The sequence below is a fragment of the Mustela lutreola genome, chromosome 2, assembly GCF_030435805.1.
Source record: "Mustela lutreola isolate mMusLut2 chromosome 2, mMusLut2.pri, whole genome shotgun sequence".
NCBI classification, from domain to species: domain Eukaryota; kingdom Metazoa; phylum Chordata; class Mammalia; order Carnivora; family Mustelidae; genus Mustela; species Mustela lutreola.
Window position 1 is genome coordinate 91,355,434 of NC_081291.1, and position 24,731 is coordinate 91,380,164.

The 24,731-nt window shown below is 36.4% G+C and overlaps 1 protein-coding gene across 11 annotated transcripts in view; it reads left to right on the plus strand.

Annotated features, from left to right (window-relative positions):
- Window positions 1-24,480, plus strand: part of ANKRD28 (ankyrin repeat domain 28) — a 202,800-nt gene extending 178,320 nt beyond the window's left edge. For 10 of the 11 annotated variants that reach the window (XM_059162552.1, XM_059162560.1, XM_059162554.1 and 7 more), the window contains 11 exons: window positions 1,323-1,524; window positions 5,208-5,295; window positions 5,753-5,870; window positions 6,415-6,634; window positions 12,449-12,536; window positions 12,626-12,709; window positions 13,391-13,536; window positions 14,171-14,253; window positions 14,702-14,784; window positions 15,532-15,623; window positions 21,206-24,480. In XM_059162552.1, the coding sequence (XP_059018535.1) occupies window positions 1,323-1,524; window positions 5,208-5,295; window positions 5,753-5,870; window positions 6,415-6,634; window positions 12,449-12,536; window positions 12,626-12,709; window positions 13,391-13,536; window positions 14,171-14,253; window positions 14,702-14,784; window positions 15,532-15,623; window positions 21,206-21,492 (1,491 nt within the window). In that variant the 3' untranslated portion in view covers window positions 21,493-24,480. Of the gene's footprint in view, window positions 1-1,322; window positions 1,525-5,207; window positions 5,296-5,752; window positions 5,871-6,414; window positions 6,635-12,448; window positions 12,537-12,625; window positions 12,710-13,390; window positions 13,537-14,170; window positions 14,254-14,701; window positions 14,789-15,531; window positions 15,624-21,205 lie in introns of those variants that run through there. The other variant, XM_059162562.1, reaches the window with a different exon arrangement.
- The last annotated feature ends 251 nt before the right edge of the window (window positions 24,481-24,731 follow it).

The following is a 24,731-nucleotide window of genomic DNA, read 5'->3' on the forward strand; positions in this document are numbered from 1 at the left end:
TTCCTTGTTTCCATCTTATACAGGGACATCTTGAGGGGAACGCCCCTCTGGCAAATCCATCATGGCTTCTTATCATCCTTATTTGTCTCTTGTTGTTGTATACTGTCTTCTGCATATATGGTGTTTCTCAAAAGTTCTTTCTGCTAGTAGCAAGTTTCATTGACCCAGTATTGAAGAACAAGATTAAATATAATCCTAGGGCAGTAGAGTTCCTAAAATAGAATTATTTAAATCTTTGAGGTGGTTGAGAATCTCTGTAGGTAGTCAGAAACAGCAAAGAGATCAGTAAGGCCCAGAGCAACTATACGTCTTCCTGGTACTTTCTGACATTTTCTGCAAGAAATAACTTTGCAGTCCTTTGTTGCTGTTTGGGGCTTTCTTCTAGCTATATATCTTTTTTCAGATTTAGTTCAAGTATGGTAGAATTTTACATATTTCAATTTCCAGTGAAATATTCACATGTGATTAACAAACTACTAAGCTTTAGTTCTGAATGGCATTAGCACTGGCATATGAAAGTCCTTTAGCTACAAAATGGTAATACGAGTGAACTAAAGAAAACATTGTTTGCGTGCCACAACTAGGTCTTGTTAATTGCTTTATGTCTTGCTCAGCATCTATCCCAACGAAAGTAATAGATGTTCAGTTGACATGTTGGTTTTGATATGAATTACATGGAAAGCCTCTTCATCAGACTGTGGTAAAGAAAGGGACTTCAGTCTGACAAACCTTTACATTTTTATCCTCTTAATTATATAGCTAGTACCTGGCACATGGCGGTTATTTCAAGCGGGGCTCAGTGTTAAGTATTTTTGCACTAAAAGAAGTGTTTGTTTTTCATATACAGCATGTTATGAAGTGTGAGGATAGTCATTTCAGTTTAAGAAATCAGAATACTCGAATACTAATTAACTTCAGTTGCTGGCTATCTCTATAATTTAAATATAGTAAAATTTTATCAGAGTTAAGTGGAGCACTAAACTGTGATTAATAGCATAGGCTTTGCAATCATGGACTTAGAATGAAAGGTTTAACTGAATCTGTATTATACACTCATTGAATGCCAGGAACCAGACCATTGTATGTTAGTGATAAAATCACCTGTCATTTGAACATTTATTCTCTGCTTAATACCCATTCTCTAACACTGTAGTTTACTATTTGGTTATTAGAAAAATTTATACTTAACTTTTCTCAACTCTCAGTATGCACGTTTTAGATTATCTCAGGTGTAATAATGTGAAAACAAGTTTGCTTGTTACTTTGTTTTCTAAGGTCGAAGTATATTCTTTTTTAATTTATATTTTTTTATTTATTCCTAGGCCTATCATGGTCACCATCAAGCACTAGAAGTGTTGGTACAGTCTTTATTAGATCTTGATGTGAGAAATAGTAGTGGAAGAACACCCTTAGATCTTGCAGCATTTAAGGGCCATGTTGAATGTGTGGATGTACTCATTAATCAGGGAGCCTCAATTTTAGTAAAAGATTATATTTTGAAGAGAACACCTATACATGCTGCAGGTATGTTAAAAATTATGCATGATTTTAGTTACCACTTTGTGTCTAATACTCTTTTTAAATTTTTTGTGTGTTATACTACTGGTAATTATTTTAATAACGTTGACTTTAAACAGTTGAATGAGGAATGTGCCTGGTTAAGCATCTGACTCTTGACTTTGGCTCAGGTCATAATCTCAGAATCCTGGGATCAAGCCGTATGTCAGGCTCTGCTCTGCATGGACTCTGCTTGTCCTTCTTCCTCTGCTCCTCCCTCCTCTTGTGCACATGCACTCGCCTGCTCTCTCAAATAAATAAATCTTAAAAAAATAAAAGGTCAGGTGATTCTTTCAAGGAAAAGCCAGAAGCAAGATTATGATTGCTTTAAAACATTATCTACCTTAGAAATTGGATTTAGGGGCGCCTGGGTGGCTCAGTGGGTTAAGCCTCTCTGCTTTGGGCTCAGGTCATGATCTCAGGGTCCTGGGATCGAGCTCTGCAACGGGCTCTCTGCTCAGCGGGGAGCCTGCTTCCCTCTCTGTCTCTCTGCCTGTGCCTCTCTGCCTACTTGTGATTTCTCTGTCAAATAAATAAATAAAATCTTTAAAAAAAAAAAAAAGAAGAAATTGGATTTATGTAGTAGTCTAACTTCGGAAGTACTTCTTCAGTAAAACAGTGAAATATTTTTTACTTCTTTTTGATGGAAGTTATTTTGGATTGGTACATGCTTTCATTTAACAGTTGGTGAACATTTTGGATTCTTGTACCAGAGTGATGCATTAAATACATACAAAGGCAGGAGTTATAGAGCACCTACTTCATGCAAGATCTACTCCATGGTGTGATTTTGTGATGTTACAAATGTGTGAAATTGCAAAATTATGTAATTTTGTTGTTCTGTGACTTGGTACTGCTGTATACCACTAGCAGATTTAAATTCACAGCTCTCTACAAGAATTACTACAAGTTATTATTTATTATATTATATTATATTATATTTTATGTTTAAGATTTTATTTATTTATTTGACAGAGAGACAGCAAGAGAGGGAACACAAGCAGGGGGAGTGGGAGAAGTAGAAGCTTCCTTACGTAGGGCTCAATCCCAGAACACTGGGATCATGACCTGAGCCAAAGGTGGACATGTAATGACTGAGCCACCCAGGCACCCCTGTATTCATTTTAAATAGCTAAGACTGGTACACTGAAAGAAATCCTAACCAAGTTTTTTTTTCACCCCCATTAGGCCTCCTTTATATGATTAGATTCATTTCAGTTAGTCTGTTTTTACAGAGTGACTTTTTTTTAAGATTTTGTTTATTTGACAGAGATCACAAGTAGGCAGAGAGGCAGGCAGAGAGAGAGGAAGGGAAGCAGGCTCCCTGCTAAGCACAGAGCCCGATGCAGGGCTCAATCCCAGGACCTTGGAATCATGACCTGAGCTGAAGGCAGAGGCTTAACCCACTGAGCCACCCAGGCACCCCTACAGAGTGATTTTTAAGGACACATTTTAACATGGGTCTTGGACTTTACTTCTAGTCCTTTAGGACACTTGCATTTTTGAAGACTCTCAGTAAAACCCACTAGTGCTCCATAGCAGTCTTTCAGAAATTATCAGATATTCAAGCAGGGCTCAAAAATGGAAAAATTTTTAAGTGGATTAAAATTCCTAATACATGTGTATATATGGGGTGCCTGGGTGACTCAGTGGGTTAGGACTCTGCTTTCAGCTCAGGTCATGATCTCAGGGTCCTGGGATCGAGCCCTTCAGCGGGGAGCCTGCTTGCCCCTCTCTCTCTGCCTGCCTCTCTGCCTACTTGTAATCTCTGTCTGTCAAATAAATAAATAAAATCTTTAAAAAAAATTTAAAAAAAATAAACATGTATCTATAAACTGCTAAATGGTAAGAATTAAGTCAAAATGCCATCCTTTTCTATTATCTTATTCTGGGAAAAAAAATGAAGTTTATATACCATTCTACAACTTAATAATTTTTGTGTTGTAAGCGCAGATCATTTGCAGAGCTGATTTAAAGCTTTCATGGAGTGGTTTGCACTCTTAATTGAAAAATATTGAAACAAGACACTAGCCAGTCCCTTAGAAGTGGCTAACCAATGTCAGATAGTCTATATATCCTATCCCCTGAAAAAGCTACAGGCTATTGTTTGTGCCTGCCTAATTAATAAATGCACACCTAGTTCTGTAGATACCTTTCAAATGTGGAGATTGTTAAAGAGCACCTTAGTCATAAGTAATGAGGAGGACATTGCAATTTTTTTTCCAAAAGGGAACCAGTTTTCTCCTACAGTGATGTTATGCTTGATGTTTTAAGTATTGAACTTAAAAAACAAACCCTCAGGAGCTACTGTGAACTGAGTGTAAGTGAGTCCATTAAAGAAGTGGCAGGCCAAACAATTTCCTTGATGCATCCCCAAGTGAGATCCTTTAGTGTCAGCTGTTATTGATTACATTGAGAGCTGCTGGCAGAGTGTAGCATATAGATATGGAATGATTTTGTACCATAAGTCTTAATTAATAACTATTAGAATTTAATATAGCTATTAGAAGGTACTGTAGAATATTAGGGCACCTAGCTTTCTTTCATTAATTTGTCTTTTAATTAGGAAGAACAGTGATAGATATTCCTTTTTGCAACATTATGTGACTTACATATTTAAACTTCAAATTTTACTGTATTATGGGAAGGACCTGAATTTTGCTTACCTTAAAAGCTTACTGTTTTGGAGTGCCTGGATGGCTCAGTTGGTTAAACATCTGCCTTCAGCTCCAGGCATGATCCCAGGGTCCTAGGATTGAGCCTTGCATTGGGCTCCCTGCTCACTGGGGAGCCTGCTTCTCCCTCTCTCCACTCGGGCTATCTCTCACTATCTCTGTTTGTCTCTCTTCTCTCAAATAAATAAATAAACCCACTCCCCCCCAAAAAGATTGCTGTTTTCTCTAGGCTACTTCTGTTTTATACCATTGCCCATTTTATGTTTAGACATTTAAATACAGTCTTTAAATAGATGGTTTCTTCTTTGATTATATATGTATCCATTGGCATACTTTCATAGTACCCAACTAAAAGGTGGCTTAAGTGACAAGTGTTTATCCTCTCACAAAATGTTCAGAGGTAGAGTCAGCTCCAGAATTGATTGATTCAGCAGTGGTGTCAGAGCTCTCTATTCTCTTGCCTTTGCAGTCATGGCACAGAATAGCTACTGCTTCTTTACAGGATTCACATAAAAAATCAGGAAAAGAAGAACTTGTCATTATCAAGATAAAAATCCCAGAAGCCCTCAGACTTCTTAGAATCTCAGTGGTCAGACTAGACCAAGACTCATCTTGAAGCCAGTCATTGGCAAAAAATGTAGTTGCAATGAACTTGATCTAATCACAGTTTCATCCCTTGGCTAAAGGTAGGGTGCCTCCCCTTGATCACAGTTGCTACCATCAAAGCACCAAATAAAATGAGTATTTTGTTGGCAGGACAGTTGGTGAGGGATGGCTATGGCCGCATTTTACCATGGGGGATTTAAATCTATTCAGTTTCACCAAGAAAGGCAATAGAAACCTTCTTTGTATCTATACTTTGACTAGTAAATTCAGTGATAGGATCTCACAGGTACATCTAGAAAATATGCCCTAAGATGGAAATTCTCTGTTTTACCATTGTAATTACTGAAATTTTAAAATATCACTCTACAGCAACAAATGGTCATTCAGAGTGCTTGCGGCTACTAATAGGAAATGCAGAACCACAGAATGCAGTAGACATTCAAGATGGAAATGGACAGTAAGTTCTAATGATTTTTAAATTATTTTTAAGATGTGTGTTGAGGGGCGCCTGGGTGGCTCAGTTGGTTAAAGCCTCTGCCTTTGGCTCAGGTCATGGTCTCAGAGTCCTGGGATTGAGCCCCCGCATCAGACTCTCTGCTCAGCAGGGAGCCTGCTTCTCCCCCATCCCCCCCACCCTGCCTGCTTGTAATCTCTGCCTGTCAAATAAATAAATAAAATCTTTAAAAAATAATAATAATATGTGTGTTGATCTTCATGCTTTTGCCCCTATTTTAGTAAATCTATCATAATATGTTAACTGAATAGCATCAAGTGTAGTTTTCTCATCTAAGTATACTTTAAATTTGCATCACAAAAAGACATGTTTAGAAAACAGGCCAACACACTGTTTAATTGTTTTTCATGGAGTGGAGTCTTAGGTTCTTAACACTGAACCTATTCCTGTTGTTGCCCAGGACTCCTCTGATGCTGTCTGTTCTCAATGGGCACACGGACTGTGTTTACTCACTGCTGAACAAAGGAGCAAATGTAGATGCCAAAGATAAATGGGGAAGGACAGCATTGCATAGAGGGGTAAGCAAAAATGTTCCCATTGCCTTTAATCAAAAATTTCTTAGGATCTCATTTTCCCTAAAACTAAACTTGGCTGTGTTTATTTTTCTTCATCAGATTTTTACTAAGTAGTTTTGGATCACTAATTTTAAATAGCTACAAAACACAACTTAATTTAGGAAACAGTGTTGGAAGAAAATTTTAAAACCCCAAAACCTTGAGTAGACTTAATGTCCATTTTACTTTTTCTCATTATTACAACTATTTTCTTAGACATTTTTGTCTTTTTCCCTTTGCAACCATTCACCTTTTTTGCCTTCATTGTTTTTACTGATTTATAAGTTCCTTTATTCCTGTTTCTCATAATACTTGTGTTTTGACAAAGTTACTGCTTTACATGAATTTTTAAGCCTTTTCCAATAAAAACACTTAATTACTAAAAAAAAAGATAAATGCTTTAATTGATGGACAAATATGGGGAATACAGACTTTAAAAATTTTTTTAAGTTGGCACATAGTACCCAAGATAATATATTCAAATACCTACAAATACTTTTTCTTTCAGGCAGTTACAGGCCATGAAGAATGTGTAGATGCATTACTTCAACATGGTGCTAAGTGCTTATTTCGAGATAGCAGGGGCCGGACACCTATACACTTGTCAGCTGCCTGTGGACACATTGGTGTTCTCGGAGCCCTTTTGCAGTCAGCAGCATCTGTAGATGCAAACCCAGCCATAGCAGACAATCATGGATATACAGCACTTCACTGGGCCTGCTACAATGGTTGAGTATACAGTTATAAATCTACATTAAATGCCTGTTAATGTACCAAACAGAGACAACAAACTATAACACACTATGATATTATGAATATTTATTAGGCAACTGTGAGATCAGTAGGAACATAGAAATACTATACCTATGTAGTTGTAAGCTTACTCCTACCACTTGTCACGGTAAAGCCAAAGATCTTTTGATATAAACTCATCATTAAGTTTGAAATTTTTCTTAGATCTTTGCTTCAACAGGTATTTTTGCATTTTTAACATACTTCTATTAATATTTACAATGTCCTTTATATATATAATATGTTCATAGTTTGATTTTGTTCTTTTTCTTTCTAAGTGTACTTGTATTGGGGGGAAAAGGTAGCAAAAAATAAAAATTATCACATTCTAAACTGAAATCTGTATATGTTTTCTGAGTACATTGCAAGATAGATCCTTCTAGCAACAGTAACATGTATGTTCCACATTTTAAGGGACTAAAATCTTAGCAGATCACAGACCTAGAAACTTAGAAGCTTTTATGGTTAAGTTAACTTTGCTACACGATCGGAACATACTGACCTTTGGCTTCCTAGAAGCTCACAGCCAGTCAGTCCTTTTATAGGTGGGCTCACTGACAATCACTCAGAAGTATAAAGCTGTTTAAGGTTTAAATGTTCAAAGTGAAGTTTGGCTTATGAAATGTCACTAATTAAGGTAATATAAGTGAAGAGGCATGTTGAGAAATAATGATTTTTTTTCCTTGCATAGGGCCACAGATTTGATCATGTTAGAAAATGCTAGGGTACATTATGTACATTGTAAACATCAACTCTATCAAAAGTTTGGGCTTAGGGCTTTAGCAGGGATAAGAGGGGATTTTTAATTTGTTTTGAATTTCATTGTAGCGTTTAGATAACTCTTAGTTTTGAGAGCATACCTGAAAGACTAATTCACAATTCTAATAACTTTCCCTCAAAATATTAAGAAAATATGAATTACCTCTTGATATAAATATTGACTTACTTAAAAAATAAGTATAGTATCTGTTTTAAAATCCAGCTGACTGCCTCACCAGAGAGTTGAGGTTTCTCCCTTTCTGTAATGTGCTCCTTCATGGTTCTTTTACTAGAGAAATCTTGACAGATAATGTTGAGTCACAGTGAAAGGGGAGAAACCTGAATCTTGCAAAATTATAGTTAAATATTTTATAAGTATTTTCTAAAATGCAGTATTTGAATTTTCGTATTAATCCTTGTGCCAGAATTGAGAGTTCTAATCTTTTGCTGTTAGAAAGTTTTTGTCTCTTCTTGAGTTTTGTTCTGTGATGACTATTGGGCATCCATCATCTCTGAGTACCTTCTCTGGCACCATTTGTTGGTATCATCAAAACTTGAATAGTTAAATGTATTGCTAATTCACAAGCTCAGTTTAGTCTGTTTCATTTTTACTGCCTTAGATCCCAAGCCAGAACAGTTTTGAAGATTAAAACCTTTGGATTTCAACTTCTCTTTTTTCTTTTATACTCAGTAAAATTGGTATTTAATGAATATAGTGAAATGGCCAAAGACTAGTCCTGAACTTAAAAAGATAACTATATTTTGCCATTGGAGTTTGATTTTTTTAATAATATAACGATATTTTGCAAGTATGAGGAAAACCAAAACCATCTAATATTATAAGGAAACAATACAGATGTGAGTTTTACCATACTACAGATGTGAGTTTTATTTAAGAAATGAAACTAGGTTTTTTTTGTTTCGGTTTTTTGGTTTTGTTTTTAGAGAGGGCTGGAGAGTAGCAGAGGGAGAGAGAATCTTGAGCTGGCTCTATGCCCATCGCAGAGCCTTTGTGGGGCTCAGTCTCACAACCCTCAGATCATGACCTGAGCTGAAATCAAGAGTTGGATGCTTAGCTGACTAAGCCACCCAGGCATCCCAAGAAATGAAACTTTTTTGAAGCAGATTTTTATTGCTTGGTTCTTTTTTTCTTTTTTAATATATCAATGAGAATTAACCATTGGAAAAATCACAAAACAAGCGGTCTTTACTCGGGCAGGGCATTTAATTGTAAATAAACTGCTCTTGTAACTGCCCTTTGGAGAGTTACTATTATGACATTTCTTTTCAGGTCTTTATGGAGAGCACTGTTTCCCTAAAGTGAATTCCTACTCCATTACTGCTAAATTTAGATTCTCTAAGCACCTTGTGTACAAGAGACAAAACAGACAAAATTTTGCATGAACTACATGCTTGGTTGCCATTTAAAGATGATAGCAGATGTGTCTTAATTTTCAGACTGTAGCAAATTTGTGCATTCTGAATTGAGCTGAAAGGAATTAGATGTGTGTTGGCTATACAAGCGGTCTAAAATTAATACCATATTTATAGTCAGAAGTCTGTTTCGTAATTTGGCATTCTGAGAGTAGAAAATGTAAAATGGTTTTACTTCCACTAGTAATTATTCCATGGCTAAAAACAAAATTGGAAGCACTCTCACAAACCAGAAAACAACCTTTGTCTCAAAATTAAAATGAAATGATGACAAAGTTTTAGAAAAGAATTGGTTATACATACTACATTTAAAGTCCAGATTTTCAGTTTATATAGTCATTCAATCACAGAACTTAAAGAGTACTTGTATTATCAATTTTAAAAATTGATAAATGGTGCTGGCTCCGTGGCTTAGCTGGTTAAAGCGCCTGTCTAGTAAAAATTGATAAATGTTTTTGAAGCTCTAAATGTCCTTGGAATATCCCTCTGAAACATGAAGAGACCAGTTGTGTCATCCTTTCATAAATGAGAACACAAAGTTTTCAGCTTGATATGATTGCTGGAGGTAATCAGTAGCCCAGAACTCTCTTTTTGCAGTATACAGTCTACTCCGTAATTCTCAGACCTTTCAGTCTCATGATCTGGGAGTTAGAGGCATCAATACTTACTATATTGGAAATGAGAAATGAAAAATTTGAGGATATTTATTAATTTACTTTAAAATAATAAATTCATTAATTAATATAAATAACATTTTTATAAAAAATAACTTCTTTTCAAAACAAAAAACAATTTTAGTGAGAAGGGTGGTAAATTTCTTTACTGCCTAGTTTAAGAAAAGACTAGTTTGCAACCATACCCCGGGGTTCCCCAGACTCACACCTTGAGAACTGCTATTCTAGGGTGATAGGAAACTCTTAAATCATGGAAACTTTCCATGGTTCCTTCTTTATAATGAGTTGATATTTGGAGAAAGAGTTAAAGCAAGTCTTCTCAACCTCAGCACTATTGCCATTTTGGCAAAAATTCTTTGTTGTGAGGGACTGCCGATGGATGGAAGATGTTTAGCAACTTCGCTAACCTCGAACCCACTAAATGAGAGTAGCACCCTCTTACCCCATGCCCAGTTGTGATGAGCAAACATTCCTCCAGACATGGCTGAATGTCTTCTGAAAGGCAAAATTGCTCCAGTTGGGAACCATTGAATTAGAGAAAATAACTAACATAAGATGAAACAGTTATAGGTTACCTAAAACTTACTTTTTTCCTGGTAAAAACAATTATAGGATAAAAATTAAGTTGAGCTATTATTTGAGAATGATAGAGTAACTAAAAAGAAAATAAATCTAGCATCACTTTGTTAGACAAATACTGAGTCATAGAAATAAATAAATAGCCTGTATAAGAATCTAATTTATTCCTTTTTTTAATTAATTTATTTATTTTCAGAAAAACAGTATTCATTATTTTTTCACCACACCCAGTGCTCTATGCAATCCGTGCCCTCTATAATACCCACCACCTGGTACCCCAACCTCCCACCCCCCAGCCACTTCAAACCCCTCAGATTGTTTTTCAGAGTCCATAGTTTCTCATGATTCACCTCCCCTTCCAATTTACCCCAACTCCCTTCTCCTCTCTAACACCCCTTGTCCTCCATGATATTTGTTATGCTCCACAAATAAGTGAAACCATAATGATAGTTTGACTCTCTCTGCTTGACTTATTTCACTCAGCATAATCTCTTCCAGTCCGGTCCATGGTGCTACAAAAGTTGGGTATGCATCCTTTCTGATGGAGGCATAATACTCCATAGTGTATATGGAACACATCTTCCTTATCTACTCGTCCGTTGAAGGGCTATTCCTAAAACAGGTTCCAAGTTACTAATGAAGTAAATGATGCAACATTTCATTTGCAACAATTATTATAGCAGTTGGATTTTAACTAAAATCCTTGCTTTAAAAATTAAGTAAAGAAAATCTGAGGTTTAGGTTTTTCCCTGTCTTCAAAAACTGTGGGCCAGGGAATCTGACTGGTTCAGTTGGTTGAGTGACTCTTGATTTCGACTCAGGTCATGGTGTCAAGGCTGTGGGATCAGCCCTGTATCCGGCTCCATGCTCAGTCCGGAGTTTGCTTGAGATCTTTCTTCCCCTCTCCCTCTGCTTCTCCACCTGAGTTATTCGCATGTGCACGAGTGCTCTCCTCCCCGCCCCCCCCCCCACACTGCCCCCGCCAGATAAATAAAATCTTTAAAAATAAATAAATAAAAACTATGGGCCTATCTATCAGTAATCTGTACTTGTCCTTCAACCCAGTAATACCATTTCTAGGAAATTATCCTACAAAAATATTAAAAAAAAAAAAAAAATACTGCAGGGAGCCTGGGTGGTTCAGTGGGTTAAGTGCCTACCTTCAGGTCATGATCCCAGCAGGCTCAGAGTGGGGAGGGGGGTCTGTCTGTCCCTCGGGCTCCCCCTACCGCTTGGGTACACTCACAAAAATAAATAAGTAAAATCTAAAAAAACTTTTTTAAATAAAGTACTGGAAGATTTCATTACAGCTTGTTTGGTTATATAACAGATGCAAACTAGCAATCACCTCAAAATACATAATTAGAAATTAAAATAATTTATGATATACTTTAATGCTGTGAAGTTTTTCCAAAGATTCAAAAATAAGATTTCTATATGTTACTATAGAAGGATATGTACTATTTATTAAGTGAAAAGCAAGTTGCAGAATTAAAATTTTTCATAAAAATTTTAAAAGCAAGTAGTACATGTGTATGTACATGCAGTTTTATATGCCTAGAAATTTCTTGAAACTGTTTAGGTAATAGTGGTTACAATCTACAAAGTGGAACTGGAGATGGCGGTGGGGACAGAGACTTGTACTTCTTCCCTCTAGACACTACTCTAGTATTTGAGATTTTATCATTAGCTCATTACTAAAATCAAAATACTTACATTTTGAAGTTAATTATGCTATATAAATATATATTAATTTTAAAGTTATATTAGGCTATATAGGACATTTTTAAAAAATGACTAAATAGGGGCGTCTGGGTGGCTCAGTGGGTTAAAGCCTCTGCTTTCAGCTCAGGTCATGATCCCAGAGTCCTGGGATCGAGCCCCACATCAGGGTCTCTGATCAGCAAGGAGCCTGCTTCCTCCTCTCTCTCTGCGTGCTTCTCTGCCTACTTGGGATCACTGTCTGTCAAATAAATAAATAAAATCTTTTTTAAAAAATGACTGAATATCTTTAACTGGTCATCATAAAAAGAATAGTGAGAGTAAATTTTTTCCCCACAAAACGAATATTTGTTGTATCAGTAATAAACTGCTATAAAATTACAAGAAGCTTCTGAATTTCAGGTCTTGAGGTAGTAATTTGGATTTTAAAACTGCTAGAGATGTGTTGTTTAGTGCGTTCAGTGAGCTCAGTTAGTTTTAATCCACGTGAAGTTTTTTCTTATTTGTGTTAGGGATATGTGGGTACATTTGGGCAATTACCTTTTTTGGATTTTAATATCTGATTCTCATTTACTTGTTTAGGTCATGAGACATGTGTAGAACTTCTTTTAGAACAGGAAGTTTTCCAAAAAATGGAAGGAAATGCTTTCAGTCCTTTGCATTGTGCTGTGTAAGTAAAGGCAGGTGAATCAGATTTGCTTTGACCATATAAGAAATACACCATTGCTGTGAGAGTGATCACTTTGTTACCTTACACAGGATAAATGACAACGAAGGTGCTGCTGAAATGTTAATTGATACTTTAGGTGCCAGCATCGTGAACGCCACAGATTCAAAAGGAAGGTAGGAATTCAACTACCTAGGAAATAGCTTGACTTGCAATAGGAAAAAAAATTTAACTACTAGATTATGTGGAAGAATTAACAGAGAACCCATTATTAAGTAAAAGTTGATTTTTATATTTGGAAGTATAAATTGTCATAAAATCTTAATGTTTATAATGTATTATAAATTACATAATTATATATGTAATTAATATTGATATGCAATATATATAATTCTCATTATAAAAGGCTTTTTTATTACGATTTTTAGCCAGTCTTCCTCTTTAAAATTTGTAAAATGTAAGATTCCCTCTCCTTAAAGGTATGTTTGTTACCGAAGATGATTATTAATAAATTTAATAGTTTTCTAAATATAAACAAAGCTGGAAAAGAGTCCACCAGTTGTAACAGGTGGCAATATTGGGTCAGGATTTATTTCTTCTCAAATTTCCTTGGTGATGTAATTTTGTTTAGCAATTTTATGTTGTACTAGTTTAATTAAGGGCCTTTTATATTATCAAATACCAATTACTCTGGCAGAAATTATTAAGCTCCATTAAGCCTATTTGTATCGAGGCAATGATTTTATAGCCTAATATGTAAACCCTTGGAAATTACTTGTCATAAATTCAGGAATAATTTTTTCTAGACTATGAGACCAACAGATTTAGTGAAATCTCCCTTTTTCTTTGTATTACAGAACCCCTCTCCATGCAGCCGCCTTCACAGACCATGTAGAGTGTTTACAGCTGCTTCTCAGCCATAATGCTCAAGTTAATTCTATAGACTCTTCTGGGAAAACCCCTCTCATGATGGCAGCAGAAAATGGACAGACAAATACAGTTGGTAAAGACACTGGTTAAGGCTTGTATTATTCTAATGCTATAAATACTATATTGCTTATATGTGTTTAACTTATGGAAAACTTAGATCCCAAGCCTTCTGACTCTGTCAAATTTGCCACAGTTATCTCCTGAGATTTAAAACCTCTAGCATGCTTTCAACCCACATTTTTATCTAGAGCCAAAATGTTTTCATTTGCCCTTGCTGATTAAACAGTCTTACTATAGCAAGGCAGTGTAGGATAATGGTAAAGACCCTGTCTCTGGAGTTAGATGGACAGCATATGAGTCCTAGTTCTACCAATTAAGTGACCTTATGACTCAATTTTTTCATTTTTGAAGTTTAGGAAAGTAACAGTGCCTACTTTGTGGGGTTATTGTGAGAGTATGAATCCAGAGTGTTTAAGGCATTATTTGAAATTTAGTAAACTCTCGCAGCATAAATGTTGCCATTGTGTCTGTGACTTACAGGATAACCTGATGATACAGTGTGTATATTTTAGGTTACAGTATTTTTCTTAAACTTTCACTAGAGGGATATTGTTGTTTTGTATCTTTATATTTCTCTACAGTGAGTTTATTAGTAATCTAAGATATGTGTTCGTAAATATAAGACTTGATGTAATTTTTCCTGCCAGAGATGCTGGTTAGCAGTGCTAGTGCAGATCTGACTTTACAAGATAACAGTAAAAACACCGCCCTCCATTTGGCTTGCAGCAAGGTAGGTACACATTTTAAGGGTATGTTTTCATTGTTTATATTAATAGTGGCCTTTCCCCCAAACTTAGTAAAGCTTTCCTACTGCACTGAAGTGAACAAAGCTAGAGATTGAAACCTCTCTACTGATCACTGGCATCAGATTTCTTGAGGGGGGGAAAAATTAACTGTCCTGTTAGGCACCATGATATATCAAAGTCTCCAGTGGGCCAAGTAAGTTTTGGAGTGTAAGTCTAAATGTAATCTCTCCAAACTTAAATATTCCTGTCCTCTCCCCAACCCTATTCCACCAACACATTCAGACAAATATTCAAGGCATTGTTAGCCAAAAATATCTGTGGCATGTATATGGTCATGTACATATTGTATGAACAACAGTTGAGGTTTATTGATTTTGTATATTTATCTTTAATGATAATTAAGTTTTTAAGAGTTATTTGCCATAATTTTAGGGTCATGAAACTAGTGCCTTGTTAATACTGGAAAAGATAACAGATAGAAACCTCATCAATGCAACCAATGCAGCCTTGCAAACGTGAGTATTTTCAGTCTGGTGTAAACCTGTTTTATGAAAGTCGACTAGAATAATGTTATTTGATCCCAGCAATAAATGAGGTAAAAAACTTGACATGTATCTATAAACTAGAGAGATTTCAGAAAGAATGAAGTTCTTAATGTGAACAGCTGTCTTTCAAGTGACCCCTTAGATCTTAGATCAGAGTCTCCCATTTTTCTCTTGCATTTTCCATTTGCTGTTTTATGTTAAGTCTTGGTTTAAAAATAAATAAATTATAGTACTGGTTCCCATTCACATGTCAGATCTCTTGAGGGTCCAAAAACTAGCCACAGAACCTGTAAATTTTTTCAAAGCCTATTGAAATTTGTACTATTTCAATTAGTGTGTTTTATTGTATATTCTATGTATTTGCCAACATTATTTTTTAAAACAACTTAAGAATGCAGTTTATTTAGTAAAACCTTTTTAACCATTGAGTCTTAGAAGGAAGCAAACAAAAGGTATTGGTAAAGATAGATGGCTCTGGGGTCAGGGGATATTGCTATGTTTATGCACGTTGGAGGGTTTGGCAGCGCACTCTGCACTTTGATTTTATCCCCCATTCCCATCTATATTGCTGTTAGGATTGGGTTCCTCAATTTTATATTTCTGGGTCATCACAACTTAGCAAAAATGCCCTTCAACAACCAGAGTTGCAAAAGAAAGTGTGTGTGTGTGTGTGTGTGTGTGTGTGTGTGTGTACACATGTATTTTTTTTTCTCACAGACCTCTGCATGTTGCTGCCCGAAATGGGCTGACAATGGTGGTTCAGGAACTTTTGGGGAAAGGAGCAAGTGTGCTTGCAGTAGATGAAAATGGTAAGTAGTTATGTATTTTTCCTTAACCTATATTTTACTGAAGGTTTTATTTTCCTATTCATATTTGAAGTGAAATAAATGTGGATATTTTGTGTTGGTTAAAGAGGAGAGCTGAAATTAATATTGAATAATACCATGTGGCAAAGGGAATAGGGCAAGAAAAATAAGAAGAGTCTGTATAAGAGATAAACTTCTGAATTTTACTACCTGGTTTAATGTTACCACCTTCATTCATCTTAGTATTCAGATAATTTGTTCGGTCAGCAAATACTTATCAAGGCCCTTAAGAGCCAGGTTCTTATCTAAAGTTAATCTTCAAGGATGCCTGTGTGGCTCAGTTGGTTAAGCATCTGCCTTGGATTCAGGTCAGGACTTTTTGTAGGATCCTTCCTAGATTATTCCCATGTGTATAAACATTATTTCCCTCATCTTAAAATATCTTCTATATAAGGGGCACCTGGATGGCTCAGTCAGGGGCTGTCGGCTCAGGTCATGTTCTTGGGGACCTGGGATCAAGTTTCCTGTTCATTGGGGAGTCTGCTTCTCCTTCTGCCCCTCCCTTTGGCTTATGCACTCTCTCTTAAAATCTTTAAAAAAAAAAAAAAATCCCATTAATCTAACTATTCCACAAGTACAAGTACTGCAAAACTGTACCCCTTTGCAGTACAGTTACTCAAGTGTGCAAAACTGTACCCCTTTGCAGCACAGTTACTCAAGTGTTGACTTGAGGTGGCTGTGCTGCCACCTTCCCCTCTCTTACTCTCTTCTGAGACCCCTCACCAAGTCAGATCTTTGCTGCCACCACTTCTTTGCCCCCACCACACTGGTACACTGTCCTTAAGATCACCAGTAATCTCCACAATATTGAGTCATTTCTTAAATTCTCGTTGTACCTGACTTTTCAGAATTTGGCACAATTGATTATTCCTTTTTCTTTTTTTTTTTTTCTTTTTTTTTTTTTTACATGAATAAGGGTTTTAATATAGAATTTAAAATATACAGGATATAAGGGAGTACCTAGGGATGTGCAGGTTGCAGTCTGCCATAGCAAGTGTCTAATATTTCTCCCAAATAATCTCCATATTTTCTTTTATACTGCACACTATTACATGGATAAATAGGTACAGATCACTTTAGGTTGGGGTAAGAGGGAGAGTCATTTGGTTTGATTACGGTATCCTTCTGTAGGTGAACACAGTCTGCCTTCATTCATAAATGCCTGGTTCCTTCAATTGATAACTGGGTGAGGGTTTGTAACTTTGCTGTTTTGATGGTTGGATTAAGTAGCCAGATTCCCTGGGACTGAAATTTTTTTTTTATAATTTTTTAATTGAGGCATAATTAACATGCAACATTAGAGTTTCAGGTATATACTTTTTTCTTTGTTAAACTTTGTTTACTTGGCTTTTAGGATTTAACACTTTTTTTTGTTTTTCACCCGGTGTTACTCATTATTCCTTCTCAGTTTCTTTTGTGAAATTTCTTCCTAACTTCTTAATATTTGAGGGCTCTGGGACTTGGTCCTTGGTTCTTTTTGCTTCCCCTATCTATATCCAGTCCTTTGGTTCTTTGATACAATGTACATGCTGAGAATTTCTGGATTTATATCTCCCGCCCAGACCTCTCAGTCTCTATAGAGATGTGATCTTTGCAGATCCAGCTGCCTAATTGACAGTACTATGTGGGTATCTAATAAACAGCTCAAACCTAACTCCTCCAGAATTGAACTGACTCTTCTTTCCCTGCCAACCCTGTTCTCCCCACAGCTTCCTGATCTCAGTTGTAATGATCCCATCCTTGTAATTGTTCAGGACAAAAACCTGGAGTTCTTGACTTTTCTTTCTCATATCCAGTGTACAATCCTTCATATACTACTGATCTACCTCCAGTAGTTCCACCTTTTCTATGCTTACCACCCTGGCCTGGATCCTTTCAAAATATGTGACAAGATACTACTCATTTGAATCTCACTTGACTCACAGTAATCTTCAAGGCCCTTCATGATTAGTCCACTGCCCTATTTCCTCTCTAACCTCATCTCCTACTCTTTCTTCTCTCCATTCTGTCATGCCAGCCCCTACACACCAGGGATCTATGTGCGTTGTGATCTTTATCCTGGCTACTTTCTCTGCCTGGAACACTCTGTCCTCAAGCAAGTCTTTGAGTAAATTCCTTAACTGTTTCAAATCTTTACTCAAGTTTTATCTTCTTAGTAAAGCCTGTGGTGAACCGATTTATACTACACCTGTTATAGACCTCTGCCACAGCATTCTCAGTCCTTATCATCCTGCTCTTTTCTGCTTTCTTTTTTTCCATAAAGCTTATCTTCAAATAGATATATTTATATATCTATATAATTATATATAATTTATATATTTTATATATAATATATATATACATTTTATATCATTTATATATCTATTTATATATAATTTAATTTTTTATTATGTCAATTGTGTGTCTCCCCCACTAGAATGAATAGAAGCTCCACAGTGCCAGGGAGTCTGTATCAGTTGCATTACTGTTATATTCTAAGTGCTTAGGAGAGTTCCTGGACATGATGAGTGATTATTTACTGGGTGAGTGATTGTGCCAGGCACTATGCTCCGTTTGAAGATAGGATGTATAGAGTAAGACTGGCTACTTCTTTAAATGCAGAGTATAAACAGGCTGTTACAATGCACTGAAAGTGGTTCATTTGGAGTAAACTTAAAATGCTGTGAGAACAAGTAAGAGAGTGTTTGAAGTCTTTCTTACAGGATCAGGGAAGGCATCCCCCAACCCCAAAAAAGGGGGGCCTGTAAGCCGAAATTTAAAGGACAAGTAAGAGAGTGGGGAGAGAGCTTTCTAAGCAGAGAGAGTGGCATATTTAGAGATAGAGCACAGGACCAGTAAAAATTGGAGTTGTGCCAGAGCCTCTTAGATTAAGTGGCAAAGGATCTGTGCACTGGGAAGTTAGCAGTTAGTCTGAAGGAGAGAGCAAGATTAGAATGGGAAAACAAATTAATGTTTGCAGGTGAGAGAAGGTGGTAACCAGAATTAAGGTAGAGACACTGGAGATGAAAAGATATAAATGTTTCTAGAGATCTTATGGAGGGAATCATTGGTACTTTGTGAGAGAAGAAGTCTAATACCTCCTGGCTTGGAGTGCTGTGTGGATGGGAGTGCCATTGTTTAAGACTGGAAAGTAGGAGTAAGAGCTAGATTCATACAGGGGCACGAGAAAATTTCACTGGAAGCTCCCAAGTGGATAATGGGACATACGGATCTAGAAACCAAAAGCAAAATCTAGGTTGGACATAAAGATTTGGGAATCATAAGTATGTATAGTCATGAGATCCAAAGAAGTGAATGATAACATCTGTAAGTTCAGACTACAGAGTTTTAAAAGAAATTTTCATTTTCAGTAAATCAATTTCTGGAAATACAGCTACTCTGGAAATACTCTCTATATAGAGAGTAAAATGAGCAGCCTAAAATGCTAACTTTATATATTTGGCCACATAATGAGACTCGGAATCATTAGCTAGTATTCAGATCTTTGTTGATAATTTTCAATATTTTTTATATTTTTTCCTTATAAATAAAAGGGATAATATAACATGATAATGAAGGTCATCTGTGACCACCTGGGTATCTTCTAACACACTTCGCAATGTGAAATAGTAATCAGGACCCAGAGTTGACAAGTCATAGCAATATATTTCCATGGATTTTCTGGAGGAACAAAATATTTTATACCTGCATGGGATAGATTAGACCCTCATCCTGAGGCAATTTGCTTCTCTTACTTTTCTCTTTAGCTGACCCTGTCAACTCCATGCAGAGGAGAGGAGCCTGCTTTTTGTCATATTCCAACTGTAGAACACTTCTGAGATACTCTTCTCCCCCTCCACCCTTAACTCTGATCCAAGGCATCATGGCGTATCTAAAGGGTTGTTCTGCCTGCCTGTTCTGTAGTCCAGCAGGCACCCTCAGACTTAGAGAAGAACTCTTGAAAGAGCTCTTCCATTTTGAGTAAACAGGGTTTAATTTAAAAATGCACACCCGCGGCGCCTGGGGGGCTCAGTGGGTTGGGCCTCGGCCTTCCGCTCGGGTCATGATCCCGGGGTCCTGGGATCAAGCTCCGCATTGGCCTCTCTGCTGGGCGGGGATCCTGCTTCCTCCCTCTCTCTGCCTGCCTCTCTGCCTACTTGTGATCTCTGTCTGTCAAATAAATAAAATGTTTAAAAAATTAAAAAAAATAAAATAAATGCACACCCTTCAGTCACTCCTGCCAAGTTTGCAGGAACATCAGTTGTTCCCTTTGACCCTTAAAAAGGGGGAGAGTTTTGAAGGGAAAAAAATATTTCTTCCTTCTCAAGGCTAATAAAGCATGGATAAAAATATATAAGAGAACAGGAAACAGCCAAATGTCCAGTAGCTAGAATGGATAACTAAACTATGGTATAATCACAACAATGGAATGTATAAACAATGAAAATGAATTGACTATAGTTATATACAACAACATGGATAAATCTCACAGACATAATGTTAAGTGAGAGAGGTCAGATATAAAATAATATATACTATAGGATTCCATTTATATTCAGTTCAGGAAAAGTCAGAACTAAACTATAGCATTTTTGAATATAACTAAAACAAAAAGGACAGCCAAGATTACCATATAATTGAGGATAGTAGTTACCTTTATGGAAGAGAAAAGGGATAGTGAAGGGACATGTGGAGCTCCTGGTTTGCTGGAAATACTCTCTTTCTTAATCTGGATAGTGGTTACATTCATGTTTATTTATTTATTTTTTTAAGATTTTATGTATTTGATAGAGATCACAAGTAGGCAGAAAGGCAGGCAGAGAGAGAGAGGCAGAAGCAGACTCCCTGCTGAGCAGAGAGCCCGATGAGGGGCTCGATCCCAGGACCCTGGGATCATGACCTGAGCTGAAGGCAGAGGCTTAACCCACTGAGCCACCCAGGCGCCCCTTGACTTAGGAGTTTTTAAAGTTTACCTGTTTATCTCCTGTTTTTCTTCAGTGTTCTGTGTCCCTAAGAGAAAAGTTGATCAATGGCCAAGTGTCATTCTATTCATTGAACACACATCTTTGAGCACCTGTTCAGTGCTTCTTCATGAATCTGTACACATTTAGGTTTCTCAGTATGTAGCACTAAATATAACTACAAATTGCTAAGACTCTTTCACCACTCTGAAGCAAGCTTGATCAATCTAAGGGTTTTTATTTGTTTGTTTGTTTGTTTGTTTTAATTTTAGTTCTGTATCTTCTGTGAATTTAGGTGGTTATGGATAAGTTTTGAGATCTTGGAGAAATCATCCATCTCTGGGCCTCAGTTTCCTTTTCTGTAACATCACACACACACACACACACACACACACACACACATATCCTCCTCCCACCCTAAATTTCTAGGACTTTACTCTTTTCTACTGATTGGAAATTTCTGAATCATTCTATTAAACCAATTTATCATAAGCCAAGTAATTTAAACTGTCTAGAACTACAGGCCATTGGGCTTATTATCTTATCTCCTGATTTTTAATTACTGAAATTTATCTCTAATTCTAGGCTATACCCCAGCTTTGGCCTGTGCCCCCAACAAGGATGTGGCTGATTGCCTCGCTCTCATTTTGGCCACCATGATGCCTGTCTCATCAAGTAGCCCTTTATCATCCCTGACTTTCAACGCCATTAATCGTTACACCAACACCTCAAAAACAGTCAGCTTTGAAGCCTTGCCCATCATGAGGAATGAACCTAGCTCCTATTGCAGTTTCAACAACATTGGTGGGGAACAGGAGTACTTATACACCGATGTGGACGAGCTCAATGACTCTGATTCCGAGACCTACTAAGAGGCCGAGCCAGAGGTTTGAGTGAGGAGTTCGGACACTAACGCTTCAGACTGTGCTTTTTCAGGAAAAAGGCACTTTCTGATTCAAGTTATAAATGCAACCTAAGAGGGAAGATCGCAGAGTGAGCAAATAAGAGAAATGTGATGACATTAGGAAGAAGAATTTTAAAGGCAAGTTTTGCAAAAGGAACTTCTAGAATCTTGAAATAGACTTGACCAGAGGAAAACACTTTGATGTCAAGTTACTTTGTGGAATTGTTTAATTTGGTTTTGCAGTGCCAGGAATAATTTGGGACACTGTGCACCCTAACCTGCTTACACAAGCAACACTATTGTTAAAGAAGAGATAAGAACACTAGATTTAAATTTTACCAGTAAAACTACAACTAAATTTAAGGGCAATAAAAGTTTGATACAGTAGGCATTATGTGCACAGCAAATTGCCAAAGGACCAAGTAACTTAAAAGTTTTTAATAGAATGCCATTTTGTGGAAACCAGAATAGGTGAAATGAGACATTATCTAAACCAAACTTTAATATTTCTGAAAAATGAAGCTGAGATTTGGTTTTAAATTTTGATTTTTTTTTTAAAGAAAACATCTGAAAGCCTTCGAATACTGTATTAAACCATGAGAGAAAGCAGATGTATTTTTACATTTTTTCTTTTACATAAAAATTTAAAAATTCCAACTTTTATAATATTAGAATTAAAAACCAGCTGACTGAGTGCAGTCAGGGTGAAAATACTTGTGATGTAGGCATGAGATATATTGAGGTCAGGCCATCGTTGCCCAGTTTTGAATGGTTTAGATTTAAAATTGAACTATTTTTGTTTGAAAATGTAAAGAATTTCCTAGAAGAAAATTTCATGAAATCAAAAAATAGATTATTTTCACCCTGTTGCAGCTTAAGTGGTCCTGGGAATGGAGTTTTTGACCTTGCTACTTTGGATGGTACACCTTCATCACTTATGTTAACTTTTGTGCCTCCACAATGGATTGGGGGATTTTTGTTTTCATTGATTAGTGAATAATCAAAAAGGAAAAAAAAATCCCTTGTTATTGATAAGTTAACATTATCAGTCTCTTGGAAGGCATTTCTGTATTGGGTCCTATTCAGATTTAAACAAGCTACTACTTGGGGAAAGAAGCAATTGCCTGCTGAATTGGAAAATTGCCTTTCAAATAATAGAGAAAGGCTGACATTTAGGCTTTTAAATGACAATTGATAAGGTTCTGCTTTTACTGTAACTGTCACTTTCCCAGTAAGAATGATTTCACATATTTAGGGGGTCTTACAGATCTGGATAAAGTTCCATAAATTTTCACAAAATGATACCCAATTTCATTTTATCCTTTTTGTATTGTGAAACTGGAAACCTTATGACATTGTAAATTTCAGCTGGTTTTTCTGAATATAAAGTGTGAAAACACAGAACAGTATTTTGATCTATTTGATAATTTTGTGGGGTTTTTGAAGAATTAATGAGCATGTACATAGAAATAGTGACTGCTTGAATACTGTATTTACTTGCACTCTTTCAGTACATCAAGATTCCTGTATATTTTAGAGTATAATAAAACACAGATGTGAGTTGTATTTAATGAATAATGTATTTGTATCTGTGCATATTACCTAAAAATCTATAAAGTTTCTAGGGCATTGACTACTAGATTTTAAGCATTTTTTCTAAAATATTTACAGAAATTATAAATGTAATCCTCCATCTTTTCTTTATAATATAAAGAAGTCATAATGGACCCTTCCTAATTATTAGTGGTAGGAAGGTGAATTTGCATTTTAAAGACAGTGGACTACATTTTCTATTGTACCTTTTGAAAAAAAAACAAAAACAAAAAAACAAAAAAAACTCGAGGATTCTAAAAGTATACATATGTGTGCTTTCTCTTTCCTTTTAGGAATTCTCTTCTGAATTCCCTGAGGGAATTTTCTAGAATCTCAGAATTGAAAGAGACCTGAGGTTCATCCAGTCTAACCTCTTAACAAATGCAGGAGTCCCTTCTACAAGGGTGATTTTTCCACCTTGAACACTTCCAGTGACTCTACCTCACCAAGCAGTCCATTCAGTTGTTGAGCAGCTCTAACTGTTAGAAAGGTCTTCCTTAGATGGAGTTGAAGCCTCCCTCCTGGTAACTTCTGTCCTTGGGCCCGGGTCTCTGTCCTCCAAGAGAACACGAAAATGTTGGAAGGATGAATCTCACGCCTTCTGCCATGTCTTCTCTTTTATAGGCTGTTTGACTTACCTGCTGAAGTGATTTCCAGAAGGACTCATTAAACACAGATTTACCCATCTAATAAAATCCAAGGTGTAGCTATAAAGTAATAAGCTGTTTTTAACTTGTCCTCACACATGGCAGAACTTAAATCTTGCATCACTTTATGTAAATGATGCTATTACTGAAAATATTTGTGAGGTGGCTCTTTCAATCGCTTGCCCACTAGGAAGTCTGTTTCTTTGCTTTGTGATCGCATTTTGTGATAGTCTATCCCCAGCTTGATCAGCCACTTCCTTTGGTCTGCACCTAATGAAGGGAAATCCCAAGCTACTGGTCCAAATAGTATTTGAACAGCCCTAATATTGTTGGAGTACGTACTTGGACAACTTCAGTGAATGAACACAGCAGCACAGTAAGTTCCTTTATAGTTACACCTTGTATGTCAAAAGCATTCAGGCCCTGCTCTATAGTGGTTTTTATACTCAAACAGAACAGAAAAGCCTGTTTGCTTTTTTAACCTCTGCATGAAAGATGACATCTGAAATATCTGATGTGTATTATAATAATACCAGCTTCTGTTCTAGAACTACTTTGGGGGAAATGGTGGTAATAGCAAATGACCTCCTTTAACAAGACACTCAACTCAAACAGTGCCATTTAGTTCAGGAGCTCTAAGTATAGCCGTCAATTTGGGGTTTAATTTGGCTTATATTGGACCTTTTAAATGAAATAAAGTTTTTTAATGCAATAAATCAAGTGTCTTTCTTTTTTATATGTAAACTTCTTTCTCTTTTAATGTGTAGTATTCCAATGAGTTTTTAACCTTTCTTTGAAAACTTGATGGCTTCTCAATAAAAAACTTAAAATTTAGATGAATCTACGTGGGCTTCTCAAATACATTCATTCAACAAATACTTATTGCTTGCCTGCCATATACTAGAGGGTGGGAGTGGGCAGAAAGTGAGCCTAGAAATTGTGGTGTCCTCTAGGAGTTATAGTCTTC